General features: G+C 35.0%; 1 protein-coding gene across 1 annotated transcript; it reads right to left on the bottom strand.

Annotated features, from left to right (window-relative positions):
* Positions 1-1,634: 1,634 nt before the first annotated feature.
* Positions 1,635-13,747, bottom strand: LOC133088359 (pancreatic alpha-amylase). The gene is made up of 11 exons (XM_061186250.1): positions 13,700-13,747; positions 9,301-9,514; positions 8,791-8,937; positions 7,751-7,948; positions 7,137-7,367; positions 6,245-6,378; positions 5,350-5,472; positions 5,172-5,271; positions 3,397-3,515; positions 3,165-3,290; positions 1,635-1,838 (listed from the first exon to the last, which is right to left on the bottom strand). The coding sequence occupies exons 2-11, from the start codon at positions 9,466-9,468 to the stop codon at positions 1,649-1,651; spliced, it is 1,536 nt and encodes a 511-aa protein (XP_061042233.1). The 5' UTR covers positions 9,469-9,514; positions 13,700-13,747; the 3' UTR covers positions 1,635-1,648.
* Positions 13,748-14,410: the final 663 nt, after the last annotated feature.

A 14,410-nucleotide genomic window follows, 5' to 3' on the forward strand; every position in this document is an offset into this window, starting at 1 on the left:
CAAGGAAGCAACCTAAATGTCCATCAACAGATGAATAGATAAAGATGTGGCACATATATACAATGGAATATTACTCAGCCATAAAAAGAAATGAAACTGAACTATTTGTAGTGAGGTGGATGGACCTAGAGTCTGTCATATAGAGTGAAGTAAGTCAGAAAGAGAAAAACAAATACCATATGCTGACACATATATATGGAATCTAAAAAAAATAAAAAAGGTTCTGATGAGCCTAGGGGCAGGACAGGAATAAAGACGCAGATGTAGAGAATGGACTTGAAGACAAGGGGAGGAGGAAGGGTAAGCTGGGACGAAGTGAGAGAGTAGCATTGACATATATACACTACCAAATGTAAAATAGATAGCTAGTGGGAAGCAGCTGCATAGCACAGGGAGATCAGCTCAGTGCTTTGTGACCACCTAGAAGGGCGGGATAGGGAGGGTGGGAGGGAGACACAAGAGGGAGGGGATATGGGGATATATGTATACATGTGGCTGATTCACTTTGTTGTTCAGCGGAGACTGGAACAGCATTGTGAGGCAATTATACTACAATAAAGATGTTTAAAAAAAAAGACATATCTCAGTCAAATTAAATTACAGAGAGTATTGACATTGATAGAATAAAAATTCCTAAGATAGAACTGGGCAGAATTCCTAAAGTGACACCCAGTTCTTACAAAATCTACCACTAGGAAACAGAGGTTTCATTTTATATCTCATTGTACCTGCACCAAGGAACCTTCTTTAGCAAAGTCCCAACATGCCTCTTCAATTTCAATACGACATTTTATTCTGAAGTTAATAGATAATAATACATACAACCATAGACTATCAGCTAAATCAAGACACTAAATATAGAGAAGGTAATACTGTAGCTTCTGTTCTATTAGGACATAAGAACAGGACCCAAATCTGACCAGATATAAGATCTTTAGACTCATTCAATCCAGTACCGCATGGCAGAGCATAGAGCAAGCCTCTCAGAGATGGTGTTGTACCAGAACAACCTTCCTGACTTAGTTTTCCTCCCTCACAGAATCAATTTGGTTAAGAGAGGAAACCAAAGTCATACAACATCATCATGTGAAAGCCATTGGAAAGAGAATGAAAAAAAGAATATAGAGAATGTAGGAGAAGATTCCTTGTGAGCTCCAGATAATTAATTATTATAGACTACATAATATGTTTCTTTTAGTTTTTAACTTATTAAACATGAAAGGGCCTTTATATTGTGAAAAGCACCCAAGTGTTATGACTTTGTATGGGAATCATCATTAAATCAGCTACCCCTAACTAATTGTTAGAAACACCCTATGTAAGAAATACAGACATATATTAGAGATACATAGCTGGGCAAATGGTGTTAATGGCAACAAACATGTTTTTCAACATGCTTTTCTGAGTTCTTAGAAATGCCTTTGACAAAAAGGTTAATGAGAATCTTCTAAAACATAACAAAATGTTGATTGTAATGATATTATAATTATTTAAGTATACTTTTTTTTATGCCTTTCTGAGTTTTTCAAGTTGGTTACTTATTAGAGCTTTAACCAAAAATTAATGAATTATGAGAAGTTATAGATTATATATATATAAGAACAGAAACACCTTTTATTTCTCTGTGTGTATGTATTTAATTCAAACTTTATAATTTAGATTCAGCATGAATCACAATAAATGGATCTTCAGCAGAGTTACTAATAGAAAAATTAGCATTGCCATCGCCGGAAACATAGATTTTAATTCCTGTACAATCGTTACCAATTTTATCTCCAGAAATGACATCACAATATGTACCAGCAGGAAGACCAGTTTGCAAAGTTGAAAATAATGCCCTGTAAAATAAAATTTAAGATTTCACCACAATTAAAAGCAAGAATACAGACTATCTCTAAAACAAAGAGTTTAACTTTGTGCTGTAGAACTCTAAGCAGTCAAGGTCTCAATGAAAATAAAATCTAAATACAAAGGCCTCCCCAGTGGCTGTAAGTAGTTTTCTTAGGGCCAACAATATTCTTATAGAAGAGAAGACTTAGGCGTAACCTAGTCAAGAGTAAATATTATTAAAAAAAAAAAAAAAGGTTGAAGAGTATCAGTGAAGATTTGGTTGAGTTGGCTCCCTTAGAGAAAATTGATTCCTGTGGTAAACACACACATTTTAAATTTGTCTTCATCTGAACTTAAGAAAATACTGATTACTGTCAAGAATTTAAATATGATTATTTCTTTAAAAACCTTTTTTTTTTTCAAGAGGGTCAAAGAAATTTGGGCTGGAGATAAAAATAATCTCGCATTTCTATGAAGATGTATATGGTTTTAAAATACAAAGCTGTCCCACAAATTTATTTTGATTCTCCCATCTACAAAAGACAGAAATTAAAGGACTGGCAATGGAGTCTTGGGGAAGAAAGACATACACTTGATTTATTTTTTGTCAGTAAAATATAATTTGGGCTAGAGTGAGCTAAGCATGAGTGGAAGTAAGCCTTGGACAAAGGTATTTCAACTGCTTGCAAAGAGGTCTTCTGAGCTATAGTTCTCTGTGTGAGGGAATCAGTATACTTGAGACAGAGAATATAAGTGTCACAAATGAAAAGCCAGTAATGAGATGTTTCAGAACTAAAACTAAAAAATCTCCTGAGGTCAATCAATGACCATAACATATGTATTCTTTATATATATATATGTATGCTTTAAAAAGTATTATTTGTCACAGAAAGACAGGACAGTGAAAAAAGAAGACCAAAGAACTAGATACGAGGGTAGGTGAAAAAAAAGAGACAGAAAAAAAGATATTTCCATCCTGAGGCAGTATTTTTCCATTATTTATTTTAAAAGTGCTAGAAGACAGTCTTCTAGGGATTTCACAACCTTTATATTATGTGAATATTTATGTGAGGTGTATATGTTAGCATATATATGTGCATCATATCTGCCCATGATATGCACAAGTGTACAAAAAATAACTCTACTTAGAAGAGAAAGCCCTTATAAAGAGAGGAGATCAAAAGAATAAGAGTCATCATCATTTTTCTGCTGATCACTATGTTTTCTTAATCTGCTGACTAAAGGATTTTTCAGATATGAAAGAAGTAAATGAACAGGAAAAGAATAAACCAAGAACATGTTGGTATAATTATTTCTAATTGATGTCTACTTACCAGTCATCATTGTTAAAGACAATGAATCCTCTGTTTCCTCTTCCAAAAGCTACTTGGTTGCTACCATTATCCCACCAGTTTGTTAAAGGTTGGCCATCAACTACATTACGGAACACAACCATGTTCCTAAACACAAAATAGCATAGGAAATGCCGATGAATATGTCAACAGTTTAAAACAAAATGTTAAGAAACTGTATTATTAGAGGATATCTCTAAATAAGTATTCCTACCTTATTTGACGCCATCGATGTTCACAGACCCAGTCATTGCCACAAGTAGTATCTGGATTAATAGTAACTTCTTTAATGACTCCATTATTATTTGGTGGCCCAATCCAATCATTAACATCCTCAATTAACAAAACTATATTAATACATTTTAAAAGCTCACATTATTAACATTACATGTGTCCTTATTCAGTCCACCAAACCCAATCTGTCCTTTATGTGTCTCTGTAGTGTCTTCATTGAGAATCCACTTGTTCCGTATTTTTACTGAATTTATCTTCCCCCTAACTTCCCATTCTCTAGTGCCATATTTCAAACAAGGCTATGATTCTCTTACCCTCTCATTTTCTTTGCAAGGAATTGCAATGACTTCTTAATATCACTCTAGGTAGTGCAATGTCACTGAAATGGCAAGGCCTTTAGTGTCAGAAGCAGCAGGACTAAAAGATAGCTTCTATTAGTACTAGCTACAAAAACTTAGTTAATATACAAAACTTCGGTGCCTGATTTTCCTCTTCAGTAAAGTGAAGATATTACTTAGTGGCTATAAAAATTAAACGAGGTATGTAAAAATGCTTTCCACATGATAATTGCTAAATAAATATTAGTTTCTTTCATTCTTCTTTGTTAAATAAATGTACTAATCAAAGCATCACAATATCCCTTACTAAATTGACCAAATTTTTAATATTGTGGTTTCTGATTGGTACTTTCAAAGATAATCATAGGAAAAAACAGATTATGTCTAGGAAGGTTATAAAGGTCTGTCTTAAATCCTGTTGTATGATGAATAGTGGACAAAACTAAGAGTTGTTAGCATGCACAAGTCCTGGAGAAGTCTTGGAAATGTTATGGGAAAAGGGGAAATGGACATACGCCATGACTCTGGCCATCAGAAATAAGACCAGTTAGTGGTAATTACAAGAAGTTGGCTCAATATAAAGGGACATCTTCTAAATATTAAGGCTATCTAACAATAGAATGAGTTGCTGTACAAAGTAGTGGACTTCTCAATTTGAAAATAATCTACTAGAAACTAGATAAATATTTATCTGGTTTGCAGCGAAGAGAATTTTCTACTTCAGGTATGAAGTTGCTGTATGATGTTGCATTTGAAATCTTCAGTTTGAAAACTGTCCACTAACTTGCCAAATATATTCTTTAATAATCTTATTTCTCAGTTTTTTTTTAATTATTACTCAGATTATTGTCTTTACCATACCGCCCAAATTTTTTTCATCTTTAACAATCCCAGCAGAGTCAGCAAATGTCTCTTCTTTAACACATATACTTTCTTTCCTGTTATACCATACTTTCTCTATTGAACCTAGGTCCAATTGGATCATCTCTTTGCTTCCCAAAAAACTTCTTTTAAAAGTATTTAACAAATATTTATATTGCTCGTACTGTAGTGCATGTACTGTTTTAATTTTTTTGAAGTGTTAATTTGTAATCACCATGTCAACTCTATGAAATAGGTACTTATGAGAAATACATATTTTACTCACTGTATCCTATTTTTAAGTGTGTTTTGTTTTGTTTGGTGAGGGGCTACCTTTGTTATATTTTGAAATAGCTTACATACTCTTTGTCCATAGAAATCATTAATTTTAATTTTTTTAATATCCACTGCATTGTTAAAAGAGTCCTGCATCAGGTCTACACTTAATAAATATTTGATACAAAAAATACCGAATGTAATAGCATCATGTGAAATTAAAACAAAATTAACCTCTTTTTCTTGAGGAAAAGACATTTTGGACAATACCAAAACTTACTTGTCCATTTTCAAAATGTCTTGGCCAACGGTAGCTTGACATTACTCGTGTAAATCCATAGGGATGAGCGAGCATAAATCCAACTCCCATTTTGTACAGTCTATAACATTATAGAAGAAAATAATATTTTTAATATCATTAAAATGTAGGTTTAAAAATGGGGAACTTTGTTTCTTACCTAGTGTCCCAGAATGTAAGAATAGATGCTCCCCCAGCTCCCTGCCCTCGCTGATTGTCATGGTTATCAACAAAGACAAGTGCTCTGTCAGAAGGCATGAAACCCCAGCCTTCTCCCCAGTTCCTATTTAAAAAGAAAAAAAAAAATCTTAAAAGCACCTATACGTATTCTTTTACAATAGCTTTTAGAGTAACCTACATGTGTATTTCGTTCAGAATAGCACCCTCTAATGAAATTCTCTAATTAAATGATTATTCTGTAGGGCTTTCAAAATATAAACTATATAGATATATTATCTACAAATTCATTTCATGCATGTATATATGTAGGAATTACTTGACTTACATTCATGTTACAGGTATAAGATTTTTGTTATAAAAGTTATTTTAGAAGTTTCACTAAATTATAATTTAGATGGACTGCAGAAGGTTCAACATTCTTATCATTTTATACACAATGGCAAACTGTTTTTAAATAAGGCTTCAATATTATATTGTTATAATATAAATATTTTAATATTTGAAATTAATTGATTAATATATGTAAATTCTATAGTATGGCCACATTGTAGGGACTTCATAAAGTACAGAATCATTTTAACAATAACCTGGCCTGCACAATTTATGTGCAAACATTAGTCAAATCTAGTAGAGACGTATAATACCAGGATTAAAATCTCTATGTGATGTTTTGGGTCTCTAAAATTACTTCCTCGTGATTGCCGTTCTAAATAATGATGATAATTTGGCGTTTGGGGAACTCTGACACTTGCTATTAGTAAATGAATCCTTGGATGTTGTCTAAATAAGAAGGCTTAAAGAGGAAAATTCATGTTGGGGTAATATCACAAATAAATCCGTGAAATACTTCAAAGGATCAATTGTATTTCACTTACTTTAAGTAAGACATCTTCTCTCCATTCCACTTGCGCAGAACTGTGCCTAGTTTTGCACCATATTTAAATTCTGTCACACGGCCATTTCCAAAGTACTCACTGCTTTTAATTGGCTCACCACCCAGATCAATTACCTAGTAGAAATCAAAAAGAAAATATCGTTTTAAATAAGAGCTGAAAAGAATTTTAACTAATGAGTTACTATTATATAGAAAATAACTTTATACTATTTATGTTATGTGAAATGCCCCAAATGCTTTTGCTTATGTTAAGATTCTTATTTTCCTTTGTTAAAATCTATGCTACAATATTAAAAGTAACATGACAAAGTAACCTGTTGTCCTGTGAGAATGCTGACCTAATTTAGTCTTGCACATAAATGATAAGAATAGCTCACACTTACAGAGCACTTAATATCCAGCTGGCAATATTTCTAAGTGCTTGCTAAATATTACCTCTTTAATTCTCCAAAGAAAACAAAGACATAACCATTATCATTATTCCTTTCGATAAACTTTGAAAAAATTATTGCTCAGAGAGGTTAATCAATTTGCCTAAACAGACACAGCTAACAGCACTATAGCCAAGAATTTAAGTCACATAGCCTGGCTCAAGACAACAACTATATTCTTATCTGTCTTCTATAATGGTCTCTAGGGAGATGATACATGACACAGAGATTTTTGGCAGCCTAAAAAAATTCTCGGCACTTGCATAAAAAAGCTCCTGTGATAGAGTCAGATATGCTGTCTCTGAATCAAAGGAGTTTAAGGAACACTCCTCCGTATACATGAGTCAGCCATTAACCTACAGAAATTGCACTTTTAATGAAATCTGCCATTTACTTTCTGATGAATCTTTGTTTTATCTGCACATATATGTATTGATGTACCTCCTGGTAAATGAAAGGTTTACTTCCTGCAGGGAACCATCTTGTGTTTAGATTATGCAGTTTATCCAAAATTGCCTTCATGTCTCCAGGCCACATGTGCTTAGAAGCATCAATTCTGAACCCTGCTACACCAATGTCAATGAGACGGTTCAGATATTCAGCAATCGTGCAGCGCACATAATCTTTCTCCAGTGCAAGATCAAGAAGACCAACCAGACGACAATCTCGGACCTATTGATGTAAAAAATGTTGTGATTGGTACATAAAGCATCATCTTTGCCTGAGAATCCATTTGATTATTCATTCATTTATTCATTAATAGATATTTCTATAGTATCTTGCATTGGTCTCTGGGGATACTGACATTCTAGTATGGACATACCTTTGAAACATTTTCTAGTATAAAAATGGAGAATGTAGGAAATACAGTGGATGAGCTTTTTCATTGTGAAAAATTTAATTGGGAAAAATGTTTTAAATATCGATTTGAGATTCTTTGTTTGAACAGTCAGGCTTGGAATCCTGTTCTAAGGAATCTCCACTAATATTTAAAATGAGATCAATAAGCTACATGTGGATAATAAAAGGCATAGACAGCTCTTTTTGCTAATTACCTGAGAAGCATCATTATAGTTCTCAATGTCTCCACTTCCAGTTTTACATTTACCGCCATTAAAATCCCAACCAGAGTATGGGACTGCTGGAAAATCCTCAGTTCCAGGGTTGAAGTAACTCCCACAAGTACTGCTCGTTCCTTCAGCCACACCATTTCCACACATATGATTAATTATAGCATCCACATAAATACGGACCTGAAAGGCAAAATTTCTATTTCAATGGGACCTAGAGAAAGGTAGAAATTTATAATAGTATTAATTTGAGTTTACAGCACATTAATAACACTCCAAAATATTTCTTTGTTATTTTATAACTTACCTTCCTAGAAGAGCAACAGTCAAATGTGAAAGGAAATCATTGTGAACTAAAGCCCTACATGCATTCTAGCCACTTGGTGGAATATTTACATATATGACAAATTAAGAGAACCCAAAACTACCATAACTGTGAAAAAATGCAAAGGCCCTTTTTTTTTTTGGCGGGGAGGGGCAGGAGAAAAGAATCAGATTAGGCAGGAGAGATGATTGGTTTTTGCAATTTCCATGGGTCATCCTAGGAAATAAAAAGCCAGTCTCTACTATCTATTTAGGATCAGTAGGTATTGTCTCTTGTTATGCTCCTCATCAAAGAGAAAATAATTATTTACCATCAAAGAACCTATGGGAAGAAAGGCCCAGGAATTATGGGTGGAGACACAAGTCACATAAAAGTAACAGCCAATACTGTAACTGGAATTTCCGATTCCTAACTGGAAAAGTGTTCCTCAGAAATGCATGCAGCCAGAAGGGTTAAAAGTTGGTATTTTGCTGTATGAGTAAGTTCGTGGCCTTAAACTTTTACTTACATCTTCTTTAGTGCATAAATAAATATTTACAAAAGCTGAACATAAGGTAACAATTACATTTTAATTTATGGCTAAAGCATGAAGTAAAATTTTAAAATATATGAAAATCGTTGTGCTTGAAAGGAACAGGAGGCAAGAGAGAGAAATCCTTTTTCTATATAATACTTTTAAAGGGAACTTTAATTCACTTACACCAACGTTGTTACATCTAGTCACCATGTCTTTGAATTCATCCTCATTTCCTGATCTTGTACATAACTTGTAGCTAACTGGTTGGTATCTTTCCCACCAAGGTCTTGAAGGGTTATTAATTACCGCATTTTCATTGGGTGGGGAAACCTACAAATAAAACAACAGTAGTAAGTATCAAATTACAGCTTACTTTGTATCACTGAATAGTCTAGAAACGACTCAAGAGTCTAAACTTGTTTCTGAATCTTTGTATATGCAGCCACATTCCTTGACAACCATTAGAAAATATTAACTTCACATTGGAAATGTCCTGCTGAAAAAAAATATTGTATTAGAAATAAAACATGAAGTTGCCAACAATTTCAAATTTTTTTCTTCCTCAGAAAACTGTTTTACTTAGAGTACTTATTTGTGAAGTAAAATGTTGTCCCAGCTTCACAGACACAGAGCATAATACCATTTACTCTAAGCACAGCGAAGTCTGCAATTTATACTGTGAACAATACCCACCTGAACCCCTCCAAATCCTTTGGGAGCTAAGTATCGCTCACATTCAAGAGCAATATCAACCCAGCGCCACTCAAACAGATGGACAATAGATGTCCGTCCAGATTCGGTATTTGGGGCATACTGAGCCCAGCAGAATCCAATGGCTGAAAGCAATAGAAAGAACTTCATTTTGCTTTCAAGCTGTCAGTGTTCTTTCCAGCAACTATTTATATTCCTGTAAGAAGCATATTTTACAATGTAAATATTAACATGAATAAACACTTAGAGCACACACCATTTATTCATAATCTGAAAAGAACTATCAATAATAATGTTAAACAGGTGAAGAACAGCCATAAAATCTCCTAGGAATGACACTTAAATGACCTTTTAGAACAATGTTTTCCTTTTTGAGGGAATATTAACCATTTTTAAACATCTGGCATTTTATATATCTATATGTATATAAAACGTCCGTAATCATGTATTATTTAACTAGGATTCGATCATATTTCTGAAGTCCTTCACTGAGAGAAGGAGATTAACAATTAGGGCCAACTGAATTCACAGTGGAAATTTTGCCTGAACTATCTATTGCAAACATTTGTAATGTTTCAATTTCAAAAAGAAACAGAATATTCAATTCAGTTCTGGTTTCACCTTCAAAGAAAATTTGTAGTTATTTCAATTTCTGGATTAAGATTTAAGAAACTATTTGGAAGATGGATGCACATGCATTGAGGCAACAGACCTTTCCCCTCCTCCCTCCCCTCTCCATCAAATCCTGTGCTTAATGCATTGGCTATAGCAGTAGAGTGTGGCTTTTTTCTTTCTCTCTCTCTCTTATTTCTTATAACCAAATATCTCTTCTACCTGATCAAACACTACATCAATAAATTTGCATCCATTTTCCTTCTTAATGTACATGAAATCCTGCTAGAGAGAATATAGTACAGGCAGGAAGAAGTCCATTCATTCAACAAGCATTAACTGAGTGCCTGCTTTTTGCTAAGCACATGGATAATACTCAGGATACAATGATGAAAAAGATGGACAAGATTTTGTTCTTGAGCAGCTTACATTCGAGTGGAAAAACAGAAAATACATGAGTTAATAATAATAATAATAATAAAACACTTCAAGATGGCAATAAGAACTAATATGAAATAACAGTGTAATGAAATAGAAAATGACTTCACCATCAGGGTATTTTAGACTGAATAGTCTGGGAAGGTATCTTCAAGAAAGTGATTTTCAACTAGAATTTGGAGGTTTAGAAGGAGCTAGTGATTTGAAGATCAGAGAAAGAGAAATCTAGATAGAACAAAGTACAATAGTAAAAGCCCAAGGCAGGAAAAAGCTTAGAATACTCAAGTCTCTCTCTCTCTCTCTCTCTCTCTCTCTCTCTCTCTCACACACACACACACACACACACGCACACAGTCAGCACAGCTAAACAGTGTGTGATAAAAGGGAGAGTAAAGTAAAACTGTATTCCCGTAAGAAGCATGTTTTACAAAGTAAATTTTAACATGAATACATACTTAGAGCACAAACTGTTTATTTGTAATCTGAAAAGAACTATCAATAAAAATGTTAAACAGGTGAAGAACATCCATAAAATCTCCCAGCAATACCATCTAAGTGACCTTTTATAACAATGTTTTCCTTATTGAGGGAATATTAACCTTTTTAAACATCTGGCATTATATATATCTACAAAGTCTGTAATCGTGTTATTTAACTAGGATTAGATCTTTTTTTTAAGTCCTTCACTAATAGAAGGAAAATAACAATTAGGGCCAACTGATTTCACAGTCAAAATATTGTCTTAACTATCTAGTGCAAGCATTTGTAATGTTTCGATTTCAAACAGAAACGGAATATTCAATTCAGTTCTGTTTTCAGTCCCAACCAAAGTTTTTAGTTATTTAAGTTTCTGCCTTAAGAAATTAAGAAATTTCAATATGAGGACTTCCCTGCTGGCACAGTGGTTAAGAATCCGCCTGCCAATGCAGAAGACACGGGTTCGAGTCCTGGTCTGGGAAGATCCCACATGCCGCGGAGCAACTAAGCCCATGAGCCACAACTACTGAGCCTGTGCTCTAGAGCCCGTGAGCTACAACTACTGAATCCGCGTGCCACAACTGCTGAAGCCCGTGTGCCTAGACCCCGTGCTCCGCAACCAGAGAAGCCAGTGCAATGAGACGCCCATGCACATCAAGGAAGAGTAGCCCCCGCTCGCAACAACTAGAGAAAGCTCACGCACAGCAACAAAGACCCAATGCAGCCAAACATGAATAAATAAATAAATAAATAGATAGATAGATAAAGAGTAGCTCCCGTTCACCGTAACTAGAGAAAGCCCAGGTGCAGCAACGAGGACTCAATGCAGCCAAAAATGAATAAATAAATAAGTAAACAAACAAACAAATAAATAAAATTTAAAAATGAAAAAATAAAAAAAGAAATTTCAGTATGACATTTTATTCTGAGGTGAGTAGATATTAATAAAACGTACAACCATAGAATATTAGCTACATCAAGACATTAAGTTTAGAGAAGGTAATTCTGTGGCTTCTATTCCATTAGGACATAATCACAGGATCCAAATCTGACCAGACATAAGGTCTTTAGACTCATTCAGTCCACCACTGCACCACAGAACATCTGAGCAAACCCCTCGGTGACGGTGTTGTACCAGAACATCTTTCCTGATGTCCTGGATGTTTTGGAAACTGTGGGTTTTACCATCAAAAGCAGTGTCACTGTGAAAGACTTTGAGTTCAGATATGATACGGTAAGGTCTTAAGTGCTAATGATCACAGTACTGAGATAAGGCATATTTCAAAATATAAGCACTGATGCATTTAAGTTGTATTGCTAATCTTATAAGTACATTAGGGTAACTAAGCAAAGCAACAAGTCTATTCTCAGTAGAATGATTTATAGGTAGGTTGGGCAGGAGGTTTGCAGCAGGATTAGGTGCCAAAGTGAGTCCGGAGTGATAATTCCAGATAATCAGAAAAGGAAATAAAAAATACATCTGATGATTGAAATAATTCTAATAGCGCTCTAATTTCTAACAGTGAATGATGGAACCATTGAGAATTCTAAAGTGTTTCTGCTTTTCTGCCTGGCTACAGGGTATGCTCCATTCTATTTAAGTGTTGAGCTTCTGTGATCTTAATTTACAGTGATATATTTGTTTGTTGCTTTTCTAAGAATAAGAGGAGATAATGGAGTGGTATTGTAGAATTCAGACTGTAAATTTAATGTCCATAAAAATCCATGAGTGCAGTGTATCCAGTCAGAAATGTTTTGTGGAGGGATTCTCAACATGATCAGAAGCTGTAATAATGATACAATTCAACCAATAAAAAAGGTCTGAGAGAGACAAGACCTCTCTCTTTCCCAAGAAATCAGGAAATCTTGAAGAAAGAACTCATAAAGAAATAAAGGCAAAACCTGATCAAACGGTTAAGGGAAAGGAGGGAGGAGTCTGTCTCTCAGATGGATTGTGGTCAAATTCCCACAGACTGATTGCTAAAGTATGCAGAAGGAACAAATGCATATACACTGAAATTCTTTGTGACACATTTGAATTAAAAGGCAACACTGATTTGAGACTTATGCAACATAGTGTTGCAGGAAAGAGATTCTTCCCAAACAGAAAAAGACTTTGGCACTCAAGAGCTCTAATAGCGGCTTTGGCGTGGAAGTGTGGCCTCAACAGCATGGTCTTTGCACGAGGGGAATTTGCATCAGCAGGGAAGGGGCTGGTGGTCTATATTAGTCAAAAGACAGTTTCACATGGTAGCTTAGCAGGCATCAAGGAAGCCACAATATAAAGGAGGAAGATGGCTGGTGCCACACGGTTCAGGAGAATACAATCATGTCTGAGATATGGCATCACATCTTCCAGATAGAGAATCTGGAAGACTTTGAGGGCAAGCTGTCAATGCCACAGGAAATGGGTGGAGTCAGAGTTTGAGACATACAATGAAACATGTGAATCTTCAGACACATCTTCACTGAGACCACAGAGTTGATATGAAACCTAACTGAGGAAACAACGTTATTGGCTAAAGAACCCCTTTTATTCAGCAAATCTGCACTTTCAGGAGAAATAACAAATGAATTAAGTATCAGTCCAGGATATAGTGAAACATTAAGATGACATGGAGTACATGACCCTTGAAATGAGGGGTCATGTGTGTGCTAGCAAAGTGATATGACAAGAGAGTCCAGAAAAAGAGAATTTTGGAGAGAGACTGCAGAGCAAAAAGAAGCATAGGTTTTAGTATGAATGCTTTGGATTTCAAGTGACAAAAACAATCAAGAACAATTTGTTAGCTTTGTCACTGGGAAGTTAAGGGATACAGATGGCTTCGGACTGGAATTAAAAGCTCAAAGAAACCTCAAGACATTTTCTGTCTCCATCTCTTGGCTCTGCTTTCCAGTGTCTTGGCTTCATTCTCAGGCAGGCTTTTCCCACACGGTGGCAAAACTGGTCAAACGCAGTGTCAAGCTTACTTCCCAGCAGACTGGAAACTCAGAGAAAAAAGTAAGTACTTCTTTCCCAACAGTGTAAGCCAAAGACTCAAGACTGACTCTTAATTGGTCTGGCTCAGCGTATAAACCCACCCCTGAACCAAACATTGCGACAAGGGAATGGAATGTCCTGACTGTTCCAGCATAGATCACATGCGTACCCCTGCAGGTGAGAAATAAGGCTAACTGTGCCTTAACAGAATGGGTGAAACATGGTCTCTGTGTAGTTTCTTACCAGGAAACTTATGTACTGTTACCACTAAAGGAGGAGGGGATGCTTGACAGGGATGAACAATAAATACTCATCACATGCACATGTTGGAATCTTCTGGTTCATGTGGATAATATCCTGGAAGGAATTATCACTAAAAGTTATTGCTAACTATAATAATTAACTATGAAAGGAAACTACATAATCTTAGAATTATGGTAGTGGAAAGTGTGCATGTACTTGTAAGTATGTTGTCTAATAAGTACATTGTGGATTTAGTATACCCTATTTGTCTTGAAGTGTCCATGATAAATGTTGAGTTTGTTTTTTGTCTGTATTTGCCTTTGATAATTTTGGTCTGGATTA

This window comes from Eubalaena glacialis, chromosome 3 (assembly GCF_028564815.1).
Source record: "Eubalaena glacialis isolate mEubGla1 chromosome 3, mEubGla1.1.hap2.+ XY, whole genome shotgun sequence".
In the NCBI taxonomy this organism is placed as follows: Eukaryota; Metazoa; Chordata; class Mammalia; order Artiodactyla; family Balaenidae; genus Eubalaena; species Eubalaena glacialis.